This window comes from Cnephaeus nilssonii (assembly GCF_951640355.1).
Source record: "Cnephaeus nilssonii genome assembly, chromosome: 6".
Taxonomy (NCBI): domain Eukaryota; kingdom Metazoa; phylum Chordata; class Mammalia; order Chiroptera; family Vespertilionidae; genus Cnephaeus; species Cnephaeus nilssonii.
Genome location: NC_137077.1, coordinates 93,029,040 through 93,055,541, shown reverse-complemented (window position 1 = coordinate 93,055,541; position 26,502 = coordinate 93,029,040). Strand labels below are relative to the sequence as shown.

At 43.0% G+C, this 26,502-nt stretch overlaps 1 protein-coding gene across 1 annotated transcript; it reads left to right on the top strand.

Moving 5' to 3' along the window:
* Positions 1 to 424: 424 nt before the first annotated feature.
* On the top strand, positions 425 to 22,676 carry C1QTNF9 (C1q and TNF related 9). Its single transcript, XM_079775464.1, has 4 exons — positions 425 to 461; positions 5,054 to 5,240; positions 20,293 to 20,355; positions 21,832 to 22,676. Exons 2-4 carry the CDS (start codon positions 5,075 to 5,077, stop codon positions 22,599 to 22,601), a joined length of 999 nt encoding a protein of 332 aa, XP_079631590.1. The 5' UTR covers positions 425 to 461; positions 5,054 to 5,074; the 3' UTR covers positions 22,602 to 22,676.
* The last annotated feature ends 3,826 nt before the right edge of the window (positions 22,677 to 26,502 follow it).

Genomic DNA, 26,502 nt, shown 5'->3' with positions numbered 1-26,502 from the left:
AGTTACATCAGTCCTAATGGGCTGGAGTCCGAGTGAGACCAGGCAGGGGGTTTCAGTTTTGTCCTCTTGTCCCAGAACTGCCCCACGGCCAGCAGAGAGGCACACGCATCGCTTTAAGGAAAACAAAGCCCTGGGGGCTTCCTCCAGACTCCACCGGCAGGTGACCTCACTGTCTCCCATTTCATTAAACGGGACAGGATGGGGGGGGGGGGGCTCCCCCACGGGGAAAGGAGCCGAGTTTTCTAAACTCAGTGGAGCTGGTGGAGGATGCTGCCTGACTCGTGTGGCTGTAGTTTTGACGCTCTTCCAAGACATTTGTGCCTCTGTTCCCGCCCCTTCCTGCTGTTTTGCAGATACATCCACCAGGGAATTGTGTGTCAGGAAGGTGTGATTTTATTTAGTTTGTCCTTGAGTCCTGGTTTGCTCAGCACCTGTGTGCAGCCCACAGCCCTGGGGAGCAGGTAAGTGCATTAGGAAATAATTCTTTACGTTCAATTTCAGGCATCAGAGTCCTATAACTGCCCTTTTATTATTAGTGTGTGACCATCCTGCTCAGTTATTTGCAAAGTAAAAAGGCAGATGTCTGCAGAGTTTTGGGTAGGAAAGGAGTGAGCCAGTTCCAAAATTCGTTTGTGAGGAAGAGGCTAAATAGGAGATGAAGCAGATTTTGACATTCTTCTGCCAGAACTCTGAATTGGCTGGGCGGAGGCCTGAAACCGTAGAAAGCCATAGAACGAGCAGACTTTTCTAGAGCAGCTCGTCGATAATTTTGCACAAATTTTAATGTGTGCGTTTATATTTATGGCTATCTTAGTTTACACTGTAGTGTTTTTTTTAAAAGCCCCTCAACATACGTTGAAGAAGGAATACCTATAGTGTACAGCATATAGAGCACAGGGAAGAAAATGTATTCAGTGAAGGCAATTCAGAGATTTTTAGATTCTTAACTGGCAGCTTTGGGGCGGGGGGGTGGGGGGGGAGGGGTGTGGGGATTAGTTCATCCCCTGCCCAAAGTAGCAGGGGCTCAGCGGCTGCTCAGCCTATGAAATCTTAGTATTGAAACCTTCAGCCTTGGCCATGAATTAGTCATCATGTCCTTGGGGACTGAGTAACCTTTCATCAAGAAATTCAGGATTGAAGGAGAAATCTAAGTCAAGCATAGAAGAAACAATCCAGAAATAAGAAGTTAACTGAGTAAGAACCTATTTTATTTGGGATTAAAAAACAGTAACTCGAGAGTCATTTGCAGCCTGTGTCCTGTGCCCCAGCATGCCAGGCTGTGAGATGGCAGCAGCTTCCTGAGGTCTCTGCATTCGCGTTGATTGTATTGATCTGCTCAAGGCAGTGACCATTGTCGGCTTCCAGTATATCACCTTTTGACTCCCATGAGTGATGCCGCCGTGAACATGGGGCAGAACCAGCTGCTGGAGACCCTGCTGTCAGTGCTTTCGCATGCACACCCGGGGGGATTGCTGCGTCAAATGCTAACCCTAGCGGCCGTGCTGTTTATAATGTGCTTTCATGCGCATGGTGACCACATTTGGTTTTTGCAGCAGCTCTCTGGGGTAAGTTATCTTCCAAGCTGGCTGCCATGGAAGTCCACACCGTCCTCACAGCTTCCACAGCGGAAACCTTGCATGCGTTAAGGTGGAGGCTTAGCTGTGTGTGAAGGACCCCACATAATGGTAGCTCAGTTAACAGCATATTTCTCTCTCACGTCAAAGATGGGCTAGCAGGTCTGGTCTGGTCTGTGGCGCCATTAGGTATCAGGGTTTTTCTATCTCCTTTGAGGAGTTCAAGATGGCTCAGGGTCCCATGCTCACGTCAGCCATGGGAAAGGGGGAGGGGCAAGGGAGGGCACACCGTTTCCATTTAAGGACCAAAAGTTGCACACATTCCTTCTGCTCACTTCTCACTGGCCAAAATCTAGTTTCATAGTAATATCCTCGCTGCAGTCCTCACCAGAAGCATTGACAAGGATTCGATTTCATAGCCAGTCACCTCAAGTGACCTACACACAGTTAGAACCAAGACAACCTTCTCTTCTTCCTTCTTTCCTCCCTCCATCCCTCCATGCCTCCCTCCCTCCCTCCCTTCCACTCATTCATTCAGTCACTGCATCATTCAACCAATATTTGACTGTGATATACTGAAAAAAAGAATGGGAAAGATGCAGTCGCTATCTTCAAAAAGCTATAACCTCGTTTGGTGCTGGATAAGAACCCTGGTCTGGATGCAGAGTGAAGGCCACACAGACGGGTGGAGGTGGCTGTGATCCAGATGAGAGGGGCAGGGGAAGGGAGGGAGGGAAGCATGGGGGTTGGACGGTGGTCCTAGCTCTAATGCATTTTGGAGAGATAAACAGACAATAAAATTCAAGTATAAGAACTGGTTGAACTCATGAAATAGGATCCAAACCATGGCTTTGTGAGAGCACAAATGTAATTGTTTTATTTTTTTAAAGTAACACATTAATACAAATTCTATCGCATGCCTTATGCAAACCCTTCTGTCCCTTTTATTAGAGACTTATTTCACTGCTCGGTTAGCAGCTAAGTATATTCAACTATTCAAAACCAATTGCTGAAGGTTGTCTACAGGGTAGGCATGAGGTAGAAGCAAGCTAGCTACGATCTTTGCCTGTATGACGCATGCCAAAACTAGTGAAGAAATTGGAGAAGAATAAATGTTTGCTTTATCTCAGCTCTTCTCTAGCTGAAAAACAAAATGGAGTTTATCACAATTTGATACCTTTACTATCTTGTAAGCTTTTAATTACTGGCACAATTGTAACACATTTTAAAAAAATTAAAAAGTAAAAAAATACAGACCCTTTAATAGAGGTTGACCTGTGCAATTTAGATTTGAGTACTACCAGTCACTTCTGAGTTAAACAAAAGAAGCTGGTGTAGATTATTTATGGAATTGGGCTCCAAGAAAACAACTCAATTTCCTGAAAAGGCATATGTCTGTAACTTCAAAGGGAAACATCTGTATTTCCTTTCCCCAAAATACTCTATTTGCCTCAAGGCCTGTGACATTCAGAGGCCTCCATAAGATGGTGATGTAATTTTTTGCATGGCAGTCTATCTGGTTTTAAAATATATATACCTAGAAATATGTTTATAGACACTGTAAAAACAGCATTTTTTCTAAAGGTTGATTCCTGCCACTAGTTGATTGTCCAGTGAAAACATGGACAAAACACCATTCCAAAACTACCATGTTCAATTGGGTCTATTTGCTTCTAGCTTTTGTCAATATGCATAATCACAGAGGCGCATTCATAATGTGCATGGCATTTTAGTCTACTTTTTAAAAATTCAACTCTACACAACTGATAGCTTTTACATATTTCTACATGACCTTCATAATCATTTCAGTGGTTACATACTATTCTACTATCTAAACTACTTATTGTTCCACATTGTGTAGTAGCCACGTCTTCACTACCTCAGGTAACGCTGGGTTGATATCTATGGCACACAAACTTTGGGGTATTGAGAAGAATTTGGGGGGTGAGAATACTGGGTCTTAGATACGATGTCCTTTCTCTTTAACTTTCTAAAGGGCTGTGTAGACGTCCATTGCCTTCCGCAGAGGTTCTGGCTTCTAACCAGTTGATATCTATGGCACACAAACTTTGGGGTATTGAGAAGAATTTGGGGGGTGAGAATACTGGGTCTTAGATACGATGTCCTTTCTCTTTAACTTTCTAAAGGGCTGTGTAGACGTCCATTGCCTTCCGCAGAGGTTCTGGCTTCTAACCAGTTGCACTAGCCTTCTGTTATTATTTTTTTATATCTGAAGTTATCTACCGTAACATATTCACTCCACTCTATACATATTTATTCATCCTACTCTTCCAGGCTTAACACTGAGCACTGGGACTACAAGAACGAAGAAAATACAGTCAGATGGGAGCCAGGTTTTTCATTACACAATTACCTAAACAAATGTAACCCTCTACCTGGTGCCATGAAAGAGAGGGGCAGGGTGCTATGTGCCCCTTCCAGGGGAGATGGACTGGTCAGGGGGGGCCTACGCATCCCCAGTGTTCACACTGCTGGGGGACTTGCCGGTGTTGTTCTCTTTGTCTAGAACATTCCTTCAGATCTCAGCCTCTGCCTCACCAACCAGTGTTGTCTTAGCTTCTGATAAGGTTGGAAAGCAAATCATTAGCTTGGAGGGGCGGTTTGAAAGTGTACTTCTCACACTGCGTGCCCAGGTGTGTGTGAGCATGCGCCCTTTTTCACAGTAGTTCCCGCAAAAACCAAACCTTGACTCAAAGGAGATATCTAATCGTAGTAGGACCACTTAGAACACTTTAATATTTTTAAATTAAATTTGTATTGTGTAAAATACACATAAAACCATTTTAACCACTTTTGAGTGTGCGGTTCAGTGGCATTAGAGACACTGACATTGTTGTGCAGCAGCATAAAGCTTCAGGGCTTCTCCATGTCAGCGGGGCCAGAGTTTCCTTCCTCTTTAGGGCTAAGCCACATTCCACCGCATGCATAGACCACGTTTGCTATACGTTTATTGGGTTCTTCCACCTTTTGACTACCATGAGTGATGCCACCGTGAACATGGGGCAGAACCAGCTGCTGGAGACCCTGCTGTCAGTGCTTTCGCATGTACACCCGGGGGGATTGCTGAGTCAAATGCTAACTCTAGCGGCCGTGCTGTTTACAATGTGCTTTCATGCGCCTGGTGACCACATTTGGTTTTGCAGCAGCTCTCTGGGGTAAGTAGGTGCTAACATCTTCTGTGGCTCTGAAAAGTGGTTTCCCAAAGGGACACGGTAAAGGGAAGTGCCCTGACTTGGAACCTGGCTTCCTCCTGGATTGCTCACCATTAAAAGTGGTGCCAATCACATGTGTCCCTTCCAAGGACGATGTCCTTCTGGTTGTAAGCAGCTTGGTCTGCTACCAGCTTCCACCCTGACCCACCTTGACCGTCTGTGCAGGCCTCGGGGGTGCGGAGCAGAGGCTGTGCCATGGTCCTGGGACAAAGGTTCCCCCTTTTGATCGGTGCTTCCCTCTTTCAGGTCAGCTCTGTCATCTGCACCATGAGGATCTGGTGGCTCCTGCTTGCCACTGGAGTCTGCATAGGGAACGCGAACTCACAGGACACGTGCAGGCAAGGGCACCCTGGTGTCCCGGGGAATCCCGGTCACAATGGTTTGCCTGGAAGAGATGGACGCGATGGAGCGAAGGGTGACAAAGGGGATGCAGGTACTTACCACCTGGTGGCCGTTAGCTGCTGTTCCATTTATCCCTTCATTTCTTTTCCCTCATTCATTCGTTCATCACCTGTGCGGTCATCACCTTCTCCTCACTCACCCGTTGCTGAGCACACACTTACTGAAAGCCGCTCCACACCAGATTCTGGGCCAAATGCCTGGGTGTATATAGCGCAGGACAAGAACGACAGGAACTCTGTCCTCATGGACTTTCTCATCTAGTGTGGGAAACCGGTTGTTAGCCATCATCTCTGCTGCTGCAGACCATTATCAGGAGTACATGATGTCAGATCTTCCTGCCTCAGACGACAGGGCAAGTATGATGGATCTTTGGCACATGGGGCTATAGAGAGACCCAAATGCTAAGTTTGTGTTTTTTTTCTTTATTGATTAAGGTATTACATATGTGCCCCTATCCTCCCTGTTGCCCCCCCAACTCCCCTCCCCTCCGCTCATGCCCTCACCCCCCTGGTGTCTGTGTACATTGGTTATGCTTATATGCATGCATGCAAGTCCTTTGATTGATCTCTTCCCCTCACCCACCATCCTCCTCTGCCTTCCCTCTGAGGTTTGACAGTCTGATCGATGCTTCTCTGCCTCTGGATCTGTTTTTGTTCATCAGTTTATGTTGTTCATTATCTTCCACATATGAGTGAGATCATGTGATATTTATCTTTCTCTGACTGACTTATTTCGCTTAGCACAATGCTCTCCAGGTCCATCCATGCAGTTGCAAGTGGTAGGAGTTCTTTCCTTTTTACAGCGGCATAGTATTCCATTGTGTGGATGTACCACAGTTTTTTAATCCACTCATTTGCTGATGGGCACTTAGGCTGTTTCCAAATCTTAGTTATGGTAAATTGTGCCGCTATGAACATAAGGGTGCATATATCCTTTCTGATTGGTGTTTCTAGTTTCTTGGGATATAGTCCTAGGAGTGAGATCACTGGGTCAAATGGCAGTTCCTTTTTTTTTTTTTTTTTTTGAGGAAACTCCATAGTGTCTTCCACGGTGGCTGCACCAGTCTGCATTCCCCCCAGCAGTGCATGAGGGTTCCTTTTTCTCCAGCACTTGTCGTTTGTTGATGATAGCTATTCTGACAGGTGTGAGATGGTACCTCATTGTCGTTTTGATTTGCATCTCTCTGGATGATCAGTGACTTTGAGCATGTTAAGTTTTTGCCAGAGAGCACCCAGCTGCAGTGCAGGTGAGAGTTAACGCCTCGCCATGCTGCAAGGCAGAGGACTGGTAAAGAATACAAAAATGGACACTAACCTGAAGCCATACAGCTGCTACTTGGGATCCCTGCCTGTGCTGGGACCTGCCCCAGGGCTTGGGGACAGGATCCAGCCCCAGGAAAGGAGATTTGCAAAAGTCAGGATGTGGGAGTGGTTTTTAATAGCGCCAACAGATAGGCTCGGTTTTTGAATGGGGTTCTTAAGCCCTGGTTTGACCATTACCAGAATGATCCACCTGGGTTCAGGAAGAAAACATCAAAAATTCTATTGACATTTTAAAAGATGAATATAGGTGAAGAAAAACCTGAGTTTTTAAAATATTTAATACTGGCACAACTCATTTTATTGTGCTTCACAGATATTTTTAACAAATTGAAAGCAATACCTTTCCCCAGCAAAATTACACCTCGCTTTATTTTGATCCTCGCTTTATTGCAGTGGTCTGGAACTGAACGCAAAATCTCTGAGGGATGCTTGCATATGCATTGGCATGGGTGGCCGCACTGGGTCCATTTGCAGATGGACACGTGGGAAATGAACTTGTCCTGTGGGAAGAGCGGGAGGCCCACAGTGCAAACAGGTTGGCGGGGGCCTCAGGCAGCCATCAGCTGCTCTCGTGGATCGTGGTGGGTTGCAGTTAAGTGTGCCTGGGCAGCGATTTTCCAATTATACTATCAAACTACGCCAAGCAGATGGGCCTCAATCACTCCTGCCAAGAAGCTGAAGGTGGAGGGTGGGCTTGATGATACAGGCTTTACAGACTCACCTGCAAATAGCAGAGCTGCCATTTCTGTTCTGCGTGTGAGCTCGTCAACGATGCACAGGTTAGGGGTCAGGTCTGACAAGAAGTCTGTAAAAACCTAGACATTATTAAGACACATGAATTTACATTTACATGCATTAAGGCGAACCTCATCCTAACTGTAAATTGTACCATGAGACATCCCATGAGTTATTAACAGGAAGAATCCCAGTTAATAGGAAAGGACTCTGTGTGGAATGTAAGCACAAACCCTTGTCATTTTTCTCAGCAATACATTTTGTACTAGAAAAACTTCTCCAAACTTAATGATAAACATTTTAGAAGGCTCTTCTGATACTTATTAATCATATCAGAAGTTTATGTATTCCTCTGTCCATTTTTTAAATGATTGAGATAATACTCAACAGGTAATTTCAGGATGAAGTAAAATTAATTCTTCACCAACAAAGGCTGTTGGAATATATTTTAAAAGCCTTTGTTAAAGTTTGGTAAAACAAGGAGAACAATTACTTAGTACAGGAAGTCTGTGGTACAGATGAATGGGAGTCTAGGTGTTTCTCTTTCCCTGCTCATGTGTGTGGAGGCCCAGGGCGTTATTGGGTGGGCTAAATGAAGCAGAGTGTCCCCAGGAAGCAATGTCATTTCCCTTCGACCATCGCCCTACAAATCTGCTCTGTGGGGTCTCCTACTGGACTGCATTTCCAGTAAGTCTACAGCACTTTTAGGCATTAGACCTGACTCATTTCTGAGTTGTATAAAGCCCAGTCCCAAGTTTAAAACCTCAAGCTTAATGAAATCCTTTCTTCTACTCTCTACTAGCACTATAGTGGTGTGTGTGTGTGTGTGTGTGTGTGTGTGTGTGTGTGTGTGTGTGTGTGTGTTTGCCTGATCAGATTACACCTGTGCTTCATGATCCCTCCACCTTTCACTTCCTCACTGCAAGGACCACTTTTGACTCCATTGATGAGGCTGGGCCAGGGAGAAGAGGGGCAAGAAGCTATTATTTAGTCATTGCTATTGAAATCTGTGTTGGTGCCCCTGAGGAAGATGACCCAATGCCCAATGCTGGCTTTTCTCTTATGAAACTCTTTTGGGGTTCTTTGTGGACCCCCTTCTGCACCATTTTCTTAAAGTGGGCAATTCACTCACTGCCTCACTGCATCAGAAAGTCCCCCAATTTATCTTGATTTTGGGGCCCCCTTCCTTGGAAGTATTTTTTTGGGGGGCTGGCCCTTACAAAACATCTCAGGCCTGGCTCCTCTGGAGGCACTCACCTAGCCTGCGCAGCGTGACACCTGTGCCCGCCAGACTCCAAAGGCATTGGGCATTCCCCAGGCTGCTGTCTGCTTTGCTCTGCCATTTGGGCAGTTGCAGGTGACTTCTTCTTCTTTTTGTCTTCCAAAATATTTTCTTAAAAATAATAATTACAAACAATCACCACCACCACCTCCCCCCCCCCAAAAAAAAATCACAAGGCCCACCTTTCTTTTATGTTTATTTTTTAAGGGGAAACTATTTATTTGTTTATTTATTTATTTATTTCCTCACCCAAGCGCACACTTTCCATTGATTTTTCGGGAGAGAGAGAGAGAGAGAGAGAGAAATGTCCATATGAGAAACATCGATCTGCCACCTCCCACACCTACCCCTGTGGCCTAACCAGGTCACACCCACAACCTGGGTACGTGCCCTGACTGGGAATCATGAATTGCCACCTTTTGGGGCCCCGGAGGATGCTCCAACCAGCGGGGCCACGCTGGCCAGGGCCCATCTTTTTTAAAACAACGTGGCGTGGAGCAGTTTGGTTTCTACTCCACTGCACGTGGCCCAGCCTAGGAGGCTGCTGGGACTCAGGTCCTGCCAAGGCGGTGGGGTTCAGCCTGTGGGGAGGAGGCCAGCCCCTCTTGCTCCTCACAGTTTATAAAGTTTTTTTAAAAAAGTATCTTTTTTTATTGATTTCAGAGAGGAAGGGAGAGAGAGGGGTAGAAACATCAATGATGAGGGAGAATCATTGATCAGCTGCCTCCTGCACTCCCCACACTGGGGATAGAGCCTGCAACCCAGGCATGTGCCCTGACTGGGAATCGAACCATGACCTCCTGGCTCCTAGGTCAATGCTCAACCACTGAGCCATGCTGGCGGGGTGTCTCCTCACAGTTTAAAAGGCAGAGCCTGGGTTTCCATAGCAACCAGGCAGCACATCCCTGTCATCCTTTGACAGGCCCAGCTTATCTTCTAGGAGGCCCCAGTGGTCACAGAGGGAGCAGGAACTGGAGGGGAAGGCAAAGGAAATGTGGAGGTGGGAAATCAGACTTCCAGAAACGGAGTCTCATTGAGGCATTAAGAACAGATAAATTAATTCAGGAAGACCCACCTTCACAAGGCTGCGGTAACCAGACACACACACTGCGAGAGGGTGAAACCCCGAAATGGGAGGAAAGGAAGCCATAGTCACTGCTTAAAGCCCCCACCGAAACACACAGAGTTGCACCCAGGGATCCAGCCCACTGAGGCTGAGATGTGGAGGGAGCACCTGGCCCCCAGCAAAGTTTTAGGATCCCAAAATGATTTCCATGATGGTGACCTAGTTCATTCTACTCCCAGGACCTTGGGGCACAAAAGAGGCTGTGAGGAGGCTCTGGTGGGGCCGGTTTAGGCTCCTTCTCCACTTTGGATGTGTCAACATCTAGAGAACAGTCATGCAGACCAGAGTCCATCAAGTACCAGGAGCTCAGAGCTTCTGAGAAGCCTGGATCGGCCTGGGGCAGCACTTCATTCTGGGATCCTGGGAGAGCCCCAGATTCAGAGGATCTCAGTCTCATTGATGGCAGTCTCCCAGCTCCCTGAGATAGAGCCGGTGGGGGTGGACAGGAGAAGTCCTCCTTGCCCAGGATGAGGGACTCAAGGGGGCAGGGCGCCTGAGCCAGGCGAGGAGCTGCCTGGAGCTTCTGGAGAGGTTGTGGCTGAGGGTAGGTTTGCAGAGGCTGGGTGCTCAAGGTGGACTTTTCTAGGACAGAGATTTTCAACCTTTTTCATCTCATGGACCACATACAATAATTACTAAAGTTCTGCAGCACACCAAAAAGAATATATATATTTTTACTGATCTAATAAGAAATAGGTATAATTTTGATTGATTTACAAAAAATAGTAATAGTAATTACCTATCCTTTTAAAAAATATTTTTATTGATTTTACGGGTATGTACCTTGACCCATAATCAAACCAGTGACCTCTTGGTGCATGAGTCAAAACTGAACCACTGAGCAACACCAGCTGGGCTTACCTACCCTTTTTGCCTCAAAGTGGCTTTTTTAAAAATCTGGTGCCCATACTTTTATATAAGGATTTCTGGTACCAGAATTAACCAATCGGATGCAACCATATGCAACATGACCAATAAGTTGCAACTCTATTATATGACCTATATATTTATGGTTCAAGACAGGGCATTCAAATCAGACAGCTATTGTTGTGTTGGCTGTTGTCTTTTTTAAATGTATTTAACAATCGAAGGGAAAAGAGCTCAGTGCCCCTGACTAATAGTTGCATGTTTTATAAGTTCTTTCAGCACATCAGTTGAAAATAGCTGGTCTAGGGAGGTGTGGAGCAGGGCTTGCTGGTAGCTTCTCAGGCCTGTTGGACCCCAGTCCCACTTCTCATCCTCCACTTCCTCCTCCAAGTCCGAGTGTTACCTCTTCAAGCCTCCTACCATGATGCCCTCAGCTGCCAGGTTCACAAGAAAACCTCTTGGAATGTCTGCAGCTTTGCGACCCTCCAGTGCCAGGTAGAGACCTTGCTCCAGTTGCCTTGTTCTTTAGACTCTTCCAGTTGAAAGTCGGGCATCAGTCATGACCTCAAACTCCGGGGTTACATCAGCTTTCTCTAAAATCCGAGTATACTTTGCTCCAGTCTCAAGGCAACATTTTTGCAGCTCAGCACTTCTGGTGGAGTGAGGTGAGAGTCTCACCTTTGGGTGCTCATCCCCTCTCTGATTCAATAGTGGGTGTGTGTGTTTTATTTACAAATATATGGAATTTTAATTTTAATATTTTAAGATATTTTATATACACAGGAGACAGATAATAAGTAGACAAAGACAAATGCTTATATATCCAGCACCAAATTTGTCTATTTCTCCCTTATTGAATCTCTCTCCTTATTCTTCAATGTTATCCATTCTTTTGAGTTTTTCATACTTCTTCAAAGCATATATACATATATATTTTGTACAGAGTTCATACATATAATATATACATATGTTTCTCAGAAGTTTATTTAATCATACTTCTCACACTAATAATTAACTTCATTTTTTTACTCTCTTCAAATGTGTTTTGTGTGTTTTAATAATGAATACTTTTTAAGAACATTATCTGCATGTAATTTATGAATACATAAATGCATATTAATTAGAGTACATGTCCATTCTTTGTGACTTGGAGGTGTACATCATGAAAGCTTTGGGCCACTGTTCTAGACAATGGGAGAACTGAGACTTAAGCAGAGAAACAAAAAAGAAGAATAGGAAGACTTATACTTCAGGAGTGAGCCAGTGAAGGGAATTGAGAGGGAAGGAAAAGGAAGTAAATGTAGGGGTGACTGCTGCTCAGAGACTTCCCAGTATCCAGGGTCTGCCTGAAGTCCCAGGAGACCAGACATCACTGATATAAATATGCCCATGTCAGTCCTTGGTCAGGACCAGGAAACTGGCCTTCCCTGTCCCTGTCACCCCACAGCTGGGGACTTGAAGTCTGGGGTGTCTGTTGCTATGAGGGAAGCCATCTGGAGTGAACCACATCCTAGTAAGTTTTTCTTCTGCCATGCCTTAACTTACAACATGGAGGGTTGGAGTTCATGGAAACCTGTTTCCAGAATAAGGTCTTGTGTGTGTTCAGCAAAACCTCACTCACTTGATGTTCCTAATGGGGTCTGCCATGCCAATTGATCAGTGACATTTTCCATTACTCTAAAGCACTAGAGAGATCCTTCCAGAACCCTCCCTTCTATCCAAAATCATGTTGTGTAGCCATAGTCATCTGTGTTTTTGTAGTAGGCTAGTAAACCTTCCACTCCATTCTCCACAAGAGTGATAGAAAAGGAAGAGGGAGACCCAAGAGGGCAGCAGAGTAGGTGGAAGTTATGCTTACCTCCTCCTAGGTTCAAACTGGAATTACAACTAAATTATAGAACAATCAACCTGAAAAACCAGCAAAGATAAGCTGAACATGTCTTATAACCAAGGATTTACAGAAGAAGACCCATTGAGACTGGTAGGAAGGAGAAAGCCAAGAAAAGGTAAAGAATCTGAAAGGATATCTCAGTTTCAAAGTTTCCTCTTGAGGAGCATGGATCTCAGCCAACCAGGAGCACCAGAGGAGATCACATAACATCTGGCTGTGAAAATCAACAGTGATTCTATCTACCAGGGAGAGATAGGAATCTGCTGGAAACCCAAGTGCACTCTTAAAAAGACAATGCACCAAATAACATTCATGACCACACACCCCGGTCACCAACAGAGGGAGGGTGGATCAGAGTGTTCTGAAGTCGTTTGAGGTCAGACTAGTTTGTGTGACTCCCAGGAAGAGAATTGAAGAAACAGCTGCCAGGGTCCCTGTGCTGAGTCCCTTTCCCACACCACCTACAGATGCCATCTTTCAGCACACCCAATGACAGGATTCAGACCACATCAAAGCATGAGCCAATTAGCTGCACACCCAAAGTGAGATCTCAGCAGGGACCAGACCCTTCTGAGGCAAATTCTTCTTCATGGGGTCAGTCCTCACATAGGAGCTTATAAACCGTGGTTGAAGTCAATTCTCATAGATAGCCCAAGAACCAACCTTACCCAGAGACTGACCAACACCAACCAAAACTCAACTACTATAGCAAGTTTCACATAGCACACAAGAGGGACATTCTTGGAGCATGTACCACCTAGGTGATCAGGGAGACAGCACCACTGAGCCCACAAGACACCTACTACATAAGGCATCCATACCAAGACTGGGAAGCATAGCATATCTACCTAATGCATGGAAACAATTACAAAAAAATGCTAAAAATGAAAGTATAGAAGAAATACCCAGAAAATAACTAAATGAAATGGAGGCAAGCAATCTACCGGATACAGAGTTCAAAACAATAGTTATAAGGGTGCTCAAGGAACCTAGAAGAATAATAGATGAGCTCAGTGAGAACTTAAACAAAGAGATAGTAAACATATAAAAAACTACACAAAAACCATAAAAAAAGAACTGGTAAAAATGAAGAATACAATATCTGAAATGAAATCAACAGCAGATTAGATAAAGTGGAGATTGAATTAGTGATTTGGAAGACAGGTAGCAAAAACACCTAATCAGAGAAGCAAAAAGAAAAAAGAATTTTTAAAAATGAGGATAAGTTTAAGGGATCTATATGACACAATGAAGTGTAACAACATTTGCAATACAAGGATGCCAGAAGGAGAAGAGAGAGAGCAAAAGATTGGATCCTATTTGAAGAAACAATAACTGAAAACTTTCCTAATCTTGAAAAGGAAAAAACACACAAGTCCAGGACATACAAAGAATCCCAAACAAGATGAACCCAAAGAGGCTGACACTAAGACACATCAAAATCAAAGTGGCAAAGGTTAAAGACAAAGAGAGAATCTTAAAAGCAGCAAGAGATAGTTGTTTCCTACAAGGGAGCTCCCATAAAACCTCCATAATTTCTCAACAGAAACATTTCAGAACAGAATGAATTGACTCAAAATATTCAAAGTGATTAAAAACAAAGACTTACAATCAAACTACTCTATATATTAAGGCTAGCATTTAAAATTGAAGAAGAAATAAAGAGCTTTCCAGACAAGAAAAAGCTAAAGGGGTGTATTAGTACAAAACCACTATTACAAGAAATGTTAAAAGGACTTCTTTAAGAAGAAAGAAAAAAAGAGAAATATTATTATAAAGAATAAAATGACAATAAATATATAACTATCAATAATCTCTTTAAATGTAAATGGCTTAAATGCTCCAATCAAAAGACATAGGGTAGCTGAATGGATAAGAAAACAAGAGCCATATGTGTGCTATCTAAAAGAGACCTACCTCAGAATTAAAAACATACATAGACTAAAAGTAAAGGGATAAAAAAAGATATTAAATGGAAACAAAAATTATATGGGGTAACAATACTTATATCAGACAAAATAAACTTTAAAACAAAGATTAGTCCAGCCAGAGTGGCTCAGTGGTTGAGTGTCAACCTATGAGCCAGGAGATCAGAGTTTGATTCCTGGTCAGGGCACATGCCCAGGTTTCGGATTCGATCCCCAGTAAGAGATGTGCATGAGGCAGCTGATTGATGATTCTCTCTCATCATTGATGTTTCTATCTCTCCTCTCCCTTCCTCTCTGAAATCAATAATATATATCTATATATCTATATCTATATCTATCTAGCTATATATATACTAGGGACCCGTTGCAGGAACATTTCCTGCAAGACTTCTGGCGGGCTTCCCTCCTGCCCCCCCACCTCTCCCGCTGCAGCGGGCAGGGCAGGGCGGGCCGAACGGGCGTGGTGTCTCCCGCCCGTCCCGCCCACCCAACCCAGCCCGCCTCGCCCCACACTCCCGACCCTCTGCGCCTGCTGACACAGCTGCCTCTGTGGCCGTGCGCTTCCACTGCCTCTGATAACCCCGACCCGCTGCCCACGCTGCCGCCACCTCCTTAGCCCCGCGTGCTGCTTCTGCGGCCCCACCTGCCCACCCGCCCCACCACGTGCCACCCGCCTCACCACACCCTGCCCGCAGCCACCACCACCTCCAAGGCCACCGCGACCTCGCACACCGCCCGCCACGCCCCGCCTGCCGCCTCCACTGCGCGCCCCGTCCACTGCCACCACCGCCACCACTGTGGCCGCATTGCTGCCGCTCACACTGCCCACCACTGCCTCAGAGGCCACCATGGCCTCATGCTCCACAGCTGCGCCGCGCCCACCTGCGCAGCCGCCATGCTTTCTGTTTTCTTCACTCCTCCCTCCCTCAGCATATGCAAATTAACCGCCATCTTGTTCACTCTGATTGGCTGTGGGCATAGCGAAGGTACGGTCAATTTGCATATTACTGTTTTATTAGATAGGATATATATATATATATACACACACACATATATATATATATATATATATATATATATATATATATATATAATTAAAAACAAAACAAATGCTATAATAAGAGACAAAGAAATACATTAAATAATGATAAAAGGATCAATCCAACAAGAGAATATAACCATTGTGAACATTTATGCACTCAACAGAGGAGCACCTAAATATATAAAACAAATCTTGATGGACATAAAGGAAAAGATTGACAATAATATGGCTGTAGTAGGAGATTTTTTGTCAAAATAGATTTTAACACCTCATTTACATCAATGGATATATCTTCCGGACGGAAAATCAACAAGGACACAGAGGCCTTAGATGACATACTAGACCAGATGGATTTAATTGACATTTTTAGAGTATTTCATCCCAAAGCAGCATAATATAAATTCTTTTCAAGTGCACATGGAACATTTTCTAGTAAAGACCACATTTAGGACACAAAACAAGTCTCAATAAATTTAAGAAGATTGAAATATATCAAGCATCTTCTCTGTCCACAATTATAAGAAAAAACACATACCTGAATAACTCACAAACACATGGAGGCTAAATAACATGTTGCTAAACAATTAATGGGTCAACTATGAGATCAAGGAAGAAATCAAAAGATTTTTTGAGATAAATGATAATGAAAACACAAAATCTATAGCAAAGCAGTCTTAAGAGAGAAATTCATAGCGTTTCAGGCCTACTTCAAGAAATAAGAAAATCTCAAATAAACAATCTAACCTTACACCTAAGTAAACTAGGTGTAAGAATTAGAAAAATCACACAAACCAAGCCCAGAGTGAATAGAAGGAAGGAAATAATGAAGATCAGAGCAGAAATAAATAGAGTCTAAAAATACAATACAAAAGATCAATGAAACAAAGAGCTGGTTTATTGGAAAAATAAATAAGATGAATAAAACTGTAACAAGACTATTCAAGAAAGAAAGAGGACCCAAATAAATAAAATCCTATATAATAAAAGCCTAATATGCTAAGTGTCCGGTCATCTGTTTAACCAATCAAAGTGTAATATGCTAATGATATGCTAAGGCCATTCAACCGCTTGCTATGACGTGCACTGACCACCAGGGGGCAGACACTCTGACTGGTAGGTTAGCTTGCTGCTGGGGTCCGGCCAATTGGGACTGAGCCGGATGGGCCGGACATGCCCTGGAGCCCTCCCGTAGTTCCTCCTTGGGTGGCCAACCTCCCGCATCCCTCCCTGGCCGTGATTGTGCACTGGTGGGGTCCCTTGGCCTGGCCTGTGCCCTCTTGCAATCCGGGACCCCTCAGAGGATGTCAGAGAGCTGGTTTTGGCCCGATCCCACAGGCCAAACCAAGGGACCCCACTGGTGTACGAATTCATGCACCAGGCCTCTAGTAATAAATAAAAGAGGAGAAATCGCCACTGACACCACAAAAATACAAAGGAATATAAGAAAATATTATGAACCATTATATGCCAACTAATTGGACAACCTGGGTGAAATGGATAAATTCCTGGAAACATACAATCTTCCAAAACTCAATCAGGAAGAACCAGAAAACCTGAATTGAAATGGAAAAACCAGAAAACCTAATGAAATTGAAGTGGTAATAAAAGAAACTTCCAGCAAACTAAAGTCCTGGACTGGATGGCTTCAAAAGTGGATTTTACCTACATTCAAACAAGAATTAACACCCACCTTTCTTAAATTATTCTAAAAAATTCAAGAGGAGAGAAAAGTTCCATGCTTATTTATGGGGCCAGCATTATCCTAATCCTGAAACCAGATTAAAGACAATACAAAGAAAGAAAGTTGTAGTTCAATATTTCTGATGAACATAGATGCTAAAATCTTCCACAAAATATTAGCAAACTGGATCCAGCAATACATTAAAAAGATCATACACCATGATCAAATGGGATTTATTCCTGGAATGCAAGGTGGGTACAATATCTGCAAATCAATTAATGTGTTATACCACATAAATAAAATGGGAAGAACTCAAAGTGTTTTCCTTAAGATTAGGAATAAGAAAGGGATGTCCACTTTCACCCCTCTTATTCAACATAGTACCGGAAAGTCTTGGCCACAGAAATCAGACAAGAAGAAGAAATAAAAGGCATTCAAATTGGAAACAAAAAAGTAAAACTGTCATTATTTGCATATGACATCATATTGTATATAGAGAACCCTACAGATTCTACCAAAAAACAAACAAACAAACAACAACAACAAAAAACTATTGGAACTGATAAATTCAGTAAAGTACCAAGATACAAAATAAACATTCAGAAATCAATTGCATTTTTATATACCACTAATGAAACCTCAAAAAGAGGAAGAAAGAAAACAATCCCACTTATAAATGCATCAAAAATACCTAGAAATAAATTTAATCAAGGAGATAAAAGACCTGAACTCAGAAAATTATAATATACTGAAGAAAAAAAATTGAAGAACATACAAATAAATGGAAGCATATGCCATGTAAATAGAATAGAAGAATTAACATCATTAAAATGCCCATATTACCCAAAGCAATCTACAGATTCAATGCAATTTCTATCAAGGTGTAAATGACATAATTCACAGAACTAAAACAAATAATGAAAAAATTTATATGGAATCACAAAAGACCCTGAATAGCCACAGTAATCTTGAAACAGAACAAAGTGAAGGTGTCATGCTACCTGATATCAAACAATACTATAAGGCCATAGTGATGAAAACAGCATAATACTGGCATAAATACAGACAAATAGTTCAAAGGAATAGAATAGAGAGCCCAGATATAAACCTACACCATATGGTTAATTAATATTTGACAAAGGAGGCAAGAACATATAATGAGAAAAAGACTATCTATTCAGTAAATGGTGTTGGGAAAATTGGACAGATACATGCAAAAAAAAAAATGAAACTAGACTACCTTCTACACCATATACAAGAATAAACTCAAAATGGATTAAATACTTAAATGTAAGACTCAAAACCATAAAACTCCTAGAAGAAATCATAGGCAGCAAAACCTCTGACATTTCTTCTAGTAATACTATTTTCTGATATGTTTTCCTCAGGTAAGGGAAACAAACAAAAAACAAATGGGCCCAGCCAGTGTGGCTCAATGGTTGAGCATTGACTTATGAACCAGGAGGTCATGGTTTGATTCCTGGTCAGGGCACATGCCCGGGTTTCGGGCTTGATCCCCAGTGTGGGGCATGCAGGAGGCAGCCAATCAAAGATTCTCTCTCATCATTGATATTTCTCTCTCCCTTTCCCTTCCTCTCTGAAATCAATAAAAATATATTTTTAAAAAATAACAAATGGGACTACATCAAACTAAACAGTTTTTGCACAGCAAAGAAAACTACCAACAAAACATAAAAACATCCCATTGAATGGGTGAAGATACTCACCAATGATACATCTGATAACGGGTTAATATCCAAAATGTATAAAGAACTCATATAACTCAACACCGGAGTCAAACAATCTAGTTAAAAATATGGGCAGAGGACTGGAATAGACACTTTTCCAAAGAGGGCATACAGATGGCCAACAGACATATGAAAAGATGCTTAGTGTCACTAATCATCAGAGAAATGCAACTTAAAACCACAGTAAGATATCCCCTCATACCTATCAGAATGGCTGTCACCAATAAATCCAATAAATCTTACCATTTGGGACTGATGAACCTAGAGGGTATTATGCTAAGTAAAATAAGTCAGTCAGAGAAGGACAAATACCATATGATTTCACTTATATGTGGAATCTAAAGAACAAAAATAAATAAGCAAACAAAATTGAAACAGACTCATTGATGCAGAACAGACTAACGGTTGCCAGAGAGGGATGGGTTTGAGGACTGGATAAAAAAAAGTGAAGGAATTAAGAAGTACAAATTTGGTCCTGGCTGGATACCTCAATGGTTAGAGCAGTGGCCTATGCACCTGAGTCTCCAGTTTAATTCCTGGTCGAGGGCACGTATCAGGGTTTCAGGTGCATCCTTGGCCCTGGTTAGGGCATGTGTGGGAGACCAACCTATCAATGTGTCTCTCTCATATCGATGTTTCTCTCTCTCTCTCACTCTTTCTTTCTCACCCCTCCTCTCCCTTCCACTCTCTTTAAAAAGTAATGGGAAAAATATCCTCTGGTGAGGATTAACCAAAAAAACGAAGAAGCAGCAGTATAAAGTGGTAATTACAAAATACTCACCAGGATGTAAAGTAGAGCATAGGGGATATAGTCAATAATGTTGTAATAACCATGTATGGTGCCCAGTGGGTACTGGAAATATTGGAAGAACACTTTGTAAAGTATATTATTAACCACCATGCTGTACACCTAAAACTAATACAAAATAATTTTAAATGTAAACCATAAATGAAAAATAAAATGTTCAATTCAAAACATAAAAGGAAATAAAGAAAAAGAGAAGTGAGAAAGTCACCCAATGCCTCTGACATTTTTTAAAATTAATTTTTAGAGAAAGGAAGGGAGAGAGAATGAGTAATATTGATGTGAGAGAGAAACATCTATTGGTTGCCTCATGACCGGGAATCGAACCTGCCTTGTTTGATGTATGGGACAAAGCTCCAACCAACCGAGCCACACCAGCCAGGTGCCTCAGACATTTTATCACATCCTGAGTGCTCCTCACATGAGAAAACACGATTGTGATTTATCTGTGCACATGCTCCCTTCTTGTCCTGCCTTTTGGAGCTGAGTGCTTGAGAAGTCCAATTCATTTTATAATAATTCACTTCTTTTCCACAACTCAGCACCCTTACTGCTCCCTCACATCTGCCTCTCTCCGGTCTACATCACTGATTGAGACCGATATCTAGGAAAATTTGAAATTCAACTCTTGTCTTTTTTCTCTCTTTTCCACTTAGGAGAACCAGGACACCCTGGTGGTCCAGGGAAGGATGGAATGCACGGACAGAAAGGGGAACAAGGTCAGAAATCGTGTTCCATTTTACCATGCTCTAATTCTGAACCATTAATGATTTAGCAGTAATTATTAAGTTCTTTCCAAGGACAAGTACTTTACTAGGCTGTGGGAATGACCCAACAATAAAGGTAACAGTTCTTGTTCTCCAGAAGCTCATAATTCAGTGCAGAGATCAGCAAACTTTTTCTGCAAAGGGCCAGATAGTATTTTCAGCTTTGCCGGCCATATGGTTTCTGTCACTACCACTTAACTCTGCCATCGTAGCGAAAAGCAGCTGTAGTCTCTATTTATATAAGTGGGGAAGTGCTTCTGGGAAACGCTACTTATGAAAAATGAAATCTGAATTTTATATAATTGTCATGTATTGTGGAACGTTATTTGTGACTACTTAAAAATGTAAATTATTCTTAGCTGTGGGCCATATAAAATCAGACAGGCGCTCCCTGGTTGGCTCAGAGGATAGAGCGTTGGCCTGTAGACTGAAGGGTCCCAGGTTTGATTCTGGTCAAGGGCACATGCCCGGGTTGCAGACTCGATCCCCAGTAAGGGGCGTGCAGGAGGCAGCCGATCAATGATTCTCTCTCATCATTGATGTTTCTATCTCTCTCTCCCTCTCCCTTCCTCTCTGAAATCAATAAAATATTAAATAAATAAATAAATAGAATCAGACAGGACACTGGATTTGGCCTTTGATGATAGCTTGCTGCAGCCCCAGTTAGTGCATGAGCACTGAGGAATGACGCTGCATTTTGACTCAGTGCCTCTACATGGAGAAGGTGGCATTGAATTCGGCCCTGAAAGGAAGGGAGGAACCGTGGCAATTGTGACCGATGGGGATGGAGACTAGTCATAATGGCTAACACATAATGTTCACTTTGTGCGAGGTTGTTCTAAGTGCTTTTCACGTATTGACTCCATACAACAGCCTGTAAGTGAAGTAATATTATTATCCCAATATTACAGGGGAGGGAACAGAGGTGGCTAGTCAGCTTGGCTAACATCCCACTGAGCGTAAGTGGTGGAGAGAGGATTGAATTCTGGCTTTAAACTTCAGAGTCCATGCTCATAACCACTGCTCTCCAGTCAAGGCGAAGGAACCCGGAAGCACGGAGCTGTTATGCATATTGACAAGTAGCGCAATGTAGTTGGCACAGTGGACAGGCTGGGCTGGGCCGTAGAGAGCAATGAATGCTCGCTCCCATGAGGAGCTTTTCAGGGGACATCATATAATTGAGTGTCAGTTTCCTGAAAGTAACCTGAGCTAATTCCAGTTGTTTCCTCAAGGATCGGCATTGGTTAGCAGTCAAATAGATGGTAAAGAGTTGCACCTTGTGATGAGAGCTCAGTAGTGTTTTGTGTGGGGGTGTGTGCAGTACACTGTTTTATCACACGTGTATACTCAATAGTAGAAAAACCAGTTGTTTTCACAGGTAATGTTTCACAAATCACTTTTTCCTTGGTTCCCTCTCTCTCTACCTAGGAGCAGATGGAAGAGTTGAAGCAAAAGGCATCAAAGGAGATCCAGGCTCCAGAGGACCCCCAGGGAAACATGGGCCAAAGGGATTTGTTGGCCCCTTGGGGGAGAAAGGCCTCAGAGGAGAGACTGGTCCTCAAGGGCAAAAGGGGGAGAAAGGTGACGTGGGTCCCATCGGCCCAGCAGGGCTAAAGGGCAACAGCGGACCTGTGGGCCCAACTGGTGTGCAGGGCCCCATGGGCCCCCTTGGAAAGCCTGGCCCCAAGGGAGATGCTGGGCCCTTGGGACCTCAAGGTGAGCCAGGAGCCCGGGGAATGAGAGGCTGGAAAGGGGATCGAGGAGAAAAAGGAAAAATTGGTGAGACTCCAGTCTTGCCAAAAAGTGCTTTCACTGTGGGGCTCACGGTGCTAAGCAAGTTTCCTTCCTCAGACGTACCCATTAAATTTGACAGGATCTTGTATAATGAATTCAACCATTATGATATAGCTACGGGAAAATTTACTTGCCACATTGCCGGGGTCTATTACTTCACCTACCACATCACTGTTTTCTCCAGGAATGTGCAGGTATCTTTGGTCAAAAATGGGGTAAAAATACTGCACACGAAGGACAGTTACATGAGCTCTGAGGACCAGGCCTCCGGCGGCATTGTGCTGCCGCTGAAGCTGGGGGACGAGGTGTGGCTGCAGGTGTCCGGAGGGGAGAGGTTTAACGGCCTGTTTGCGGATGAGGATGATGACACAACGTTCACAGGCTTCCTTTTGTTCAGCAGCTAATGATGGAGAGTGTTTATAAATCTGCCTTGCCATCCATCAGATTTACTAGTAGCTCTGTGAAGATACAATGGATGGTTTTCCTATATTAATTACTCTCAGTATTGTAATTATCATAAAAAGGTAAAAATAGAAATGTTATTCTTAAAACCAATTCTATGTAATTTACTATCTTTCTTAGAGTAAAATTTTAAATACCTGCATTTTTTATTGTAATTTTGATATTTTTCATTATTTTCATTATCTGAAGAATGCTATGCCTGTGAAGTTCTTGTGGAATGTTTTGATATCATTTTAGGGCTCCAAGGAGCCATTTTATGATTGATCTCTCATCTGTATTTCTCAGGACAGCAGGGAGAAAGGAAAATGTTTTCTCCACTTAGTGACTAATAAGAGTTTTAAGCTGATGACAGTGAGACATCCCAGAAACGGGCACAACACTCCACTCAGAGTGTTCTAACTTGGGTTTTAATTGCCATTCAGTTCAACAAATAGTTGCTTAGTGAACCATTTGCCAGACTTGAATCTGTATTACTTTCCTAGGATTGCCATGACGAAGTACCACAACCTGAGTGGCTTAAAACAACAGAAATTTATTCTCACAGTCCAGGAGGCGAGAAATGCAAAACCAAGGTGTTGGCAGGGCCAGTTCCTTATAAAGCCTCCAGGGAAGGATCCTTCCTTGCTGCTTCCAGTTTCTAGAAATCCTAGACATTTCTTGGCTTGTGGCAGCATCACTCTGAGCTTTATCTCTGACTATACATGGCCGTCTTCACTCTGTCTGTGTACAAATCTCCCTCTTTTTATAAAGACACCGATCATATAGGATTAGGGCCAACACTCCTCCAGTATGATATCATCTGGTTATCAGCGGAAAATGGCACCAGGTGTTAACCTCGGTACTTGATTTCTGCCTAAGAAGGAATGCAAGGCCAAGGCTCAAACTATAAGAGAAAGTTTATTTAGAAAGTCACCGGGGTAGAAGAAGTGAGCCATAGAAGGAAACAAGTTACAGCAAAAGAAGGGCCCTTGTGAATCTTAGGGAAGAGAGAGAGAGAGACCCTAGGGGGAAGAGAGGGTGTGGAAAGGCATGTGTGTGCTGCATAGAGAGAGCAGTGCTGGCTTCTCCATCCTCAGAGCTTTTATTTGAGGTCTCAGGGGAGGATATCAATAGAATATTCACCAGCTTTCCAGATGTACCCCCTCATGGTCTCCACTGATTGATCGGCCCGAGGGGAGGGGGTCATTAGTCATTGCAGCTAGTCCTGATGTCAGCCACGGTGTTGCTCCATCTGATTTTGCTATTTCTCTGGGCCTGGAGCTGAAACACAGCTGAAGCCTAGATGTCATCTCCAGGGGTTAATGCTTAAGGAATGGTCATGCAAGGGCTTGTAGTTTTGCCCATTGCTAGGCACCCGGGGCTCTCCATCCTGGTGACCCTCTGCACCTGGCCCATCATTCCTGCTCTACTCATGCCTACCTAACTGCCTACTACAATATTAATCTGGTTATATCTGCAAACACCCTATTCCTAATAAGGTCATATTTACAGACACCAAGGGTTTACGACTTCGTGTTTTTTGGGGAGATGCGGTTCAACCCATAACAGTCTGTTCTCTGGTCCCCTCAAATTCATGTCCTTCCCACATGCTGAATACATTTATCCCATCCCAACATCCCCAAAGTCTTAACAATTTCAACATCAACTCTAAGTCCAAAAATTTCATCTAAATATCCTCAACTCAAAAGTTCCAAGTCTTATTATCTTAATCATTTAAGTCAGTTATAGATGAGATCTATTGTGTTAATCACCGTGGGGCAAAGTTCTTCTCTATCTGTGAACCTGTGAAACCAGACAGCAAGTTACATGCTTCCAAAAACAATGATGAGCCAGACATAGGATAGAGGCTCCATCCAGTGGGAGAAATAGGAAGGAAAAGGGGAGTCATTGGTATCAAACAAGTCTGAAACCCAGCAGGGCAATTCCCATTGAATTTTTTTTCACTATTTACCTTCTAAAATGTTAAATGAGCTACACAAGAGAAAATGGCTATTGGACAGAGACACGAGAGTTACAGTTTGAATTGGAAAATAGAGTTGAATTTACTAAGAGAGTGGAGTAAAAGAGAAACTTGACTACAGCCAACATTTCCTGTTCAGATGTGTACCATCCACTTCCCTTTCTTCTGATGAAAGTAGCCCAATGTCCACGCTTAGGCCCCATCTTTCAGATTTTGTAGGTTCTACACTGGGGGCAGGAGGAACATAGGACTCAGGCTTGGCTAATTAGAACAGCACCTCCTTCTAGCCGTGGTGACAATGTCCAAGATGGCACTTGATCCAGTCAGAGCCAATGAGATGCCATCTGAACTGTGGAAATCCCATGGGAAAAACGACAAGACCTTTCTCAGATGAAGTTAGAGCTTTAGCTGGCAGCCATTGTGCTGACCTATAGAGCGGGAGAAGCAAGCCCAACAGCTGGAGGGAACCCAGTCATGAGAACATTGTTTAGGGCCCTAAATCCACCTGAACATGAAGGTAGAATACTCCTGGAATATTTTGTTGTGTGAACCAACAATTCTCTGTTTGCTTAAACCAGTTTGATGCAGATTTTGTTGTTGTTGTTACTACCACTTTCTTCTAAAAGAACCTTGAGTGGGCTGTGGTCCAAGGAGAGTGGCAGCATAATTATAGTGGAACAGCCCAAGACAGAGTTGAGATATGGGTTGTTGTTCTAGCCATGACAAAGGAATTTGAATTGTGTGCATTTTTTTAGCCTTGCTGTTCCCCAGCCTCCTATTGTGCAATAGTGGCTTCAATCCTCACAAGTTAACTCAGTACACCTTTCTATTAGTAGAGAGCAACTAATGTAAAAGCAAAAGGACTCAAGCCCGGTGCATATTCAAGCTACAGAATTTTCTAAATCACAGGTTGGGATGAGTTGTCTGACAGGATGTACCACTTGAAATTGGGACTTACAGCCATTCTATCCATACTCCAACCAAGGGAATGTGGTTATGGTGTTATCGTTATTCTCTGGGAGAGTGGGACTTTTCTGAATTATCATTATGAGCAGGCAGCATGTTGATAGATGAAATTACTAAAAATTTAATGTCTGGCTAGGGAATGTTTTAGAAATAATTTCTACTTATAGGTATTTTGTTGGCCTTCCGTAATATATGTTTCTTCCAGGACAGGGCCAGGACTAGAGTGAAGCAGGTGAGGCACCAGGGTGTAAAATTTAAGGAGGCACTCACTCATAGGTCACTCATTCACATGACCCCCAAGAGTGGGTGCCTCCTTAAATTTTGCACCCCAGGTTGGGAGCTTGTCTCATGCTCTGTCCAGCTGCAAAATGGCTAACTGATCATTATTCTTACTCATTTAGCCAGAGTGTTTTTATTCTTCGGCTTTAAAAAAAATTGTAATAACCCAATCTATTGTTCCCCTGTGTAAAATCTGTTCTGTTATAGAGCCAACAGGAAAATACACGTGCTGACTCCCTTCTATTTAAGACTACAACTTTATAGACTGAGATAAGCATAAAGAAAAAAAGTACAACTTATGCCTGGGACATAGGCTACAAGTGTTTATAAAATAATTTTTATAGGGCAAATGTAGAAGATGAGATGTAAAATAAGTTTTAAAGATCTTTAAGAAGGTAACATTGACCAGGATTGGTGTAGGGTCTAATCTGCCATTTGGAATTATATTTCATTGATTGGCTGTGACTCTGGACTGCAAGCTGAAAAAGTAGAACTATGACAGGCTCTCTGAGACACAAGACAACTTGTTAACTTAGCACAAGTTCATCATCATCCACTGAGGGCGCTTTTAGGCTTAAGTGTTTGCATTATAAACATTTGGGTACCCTGGTATAAAAACCGTCTTGGGCCCTGGCCAG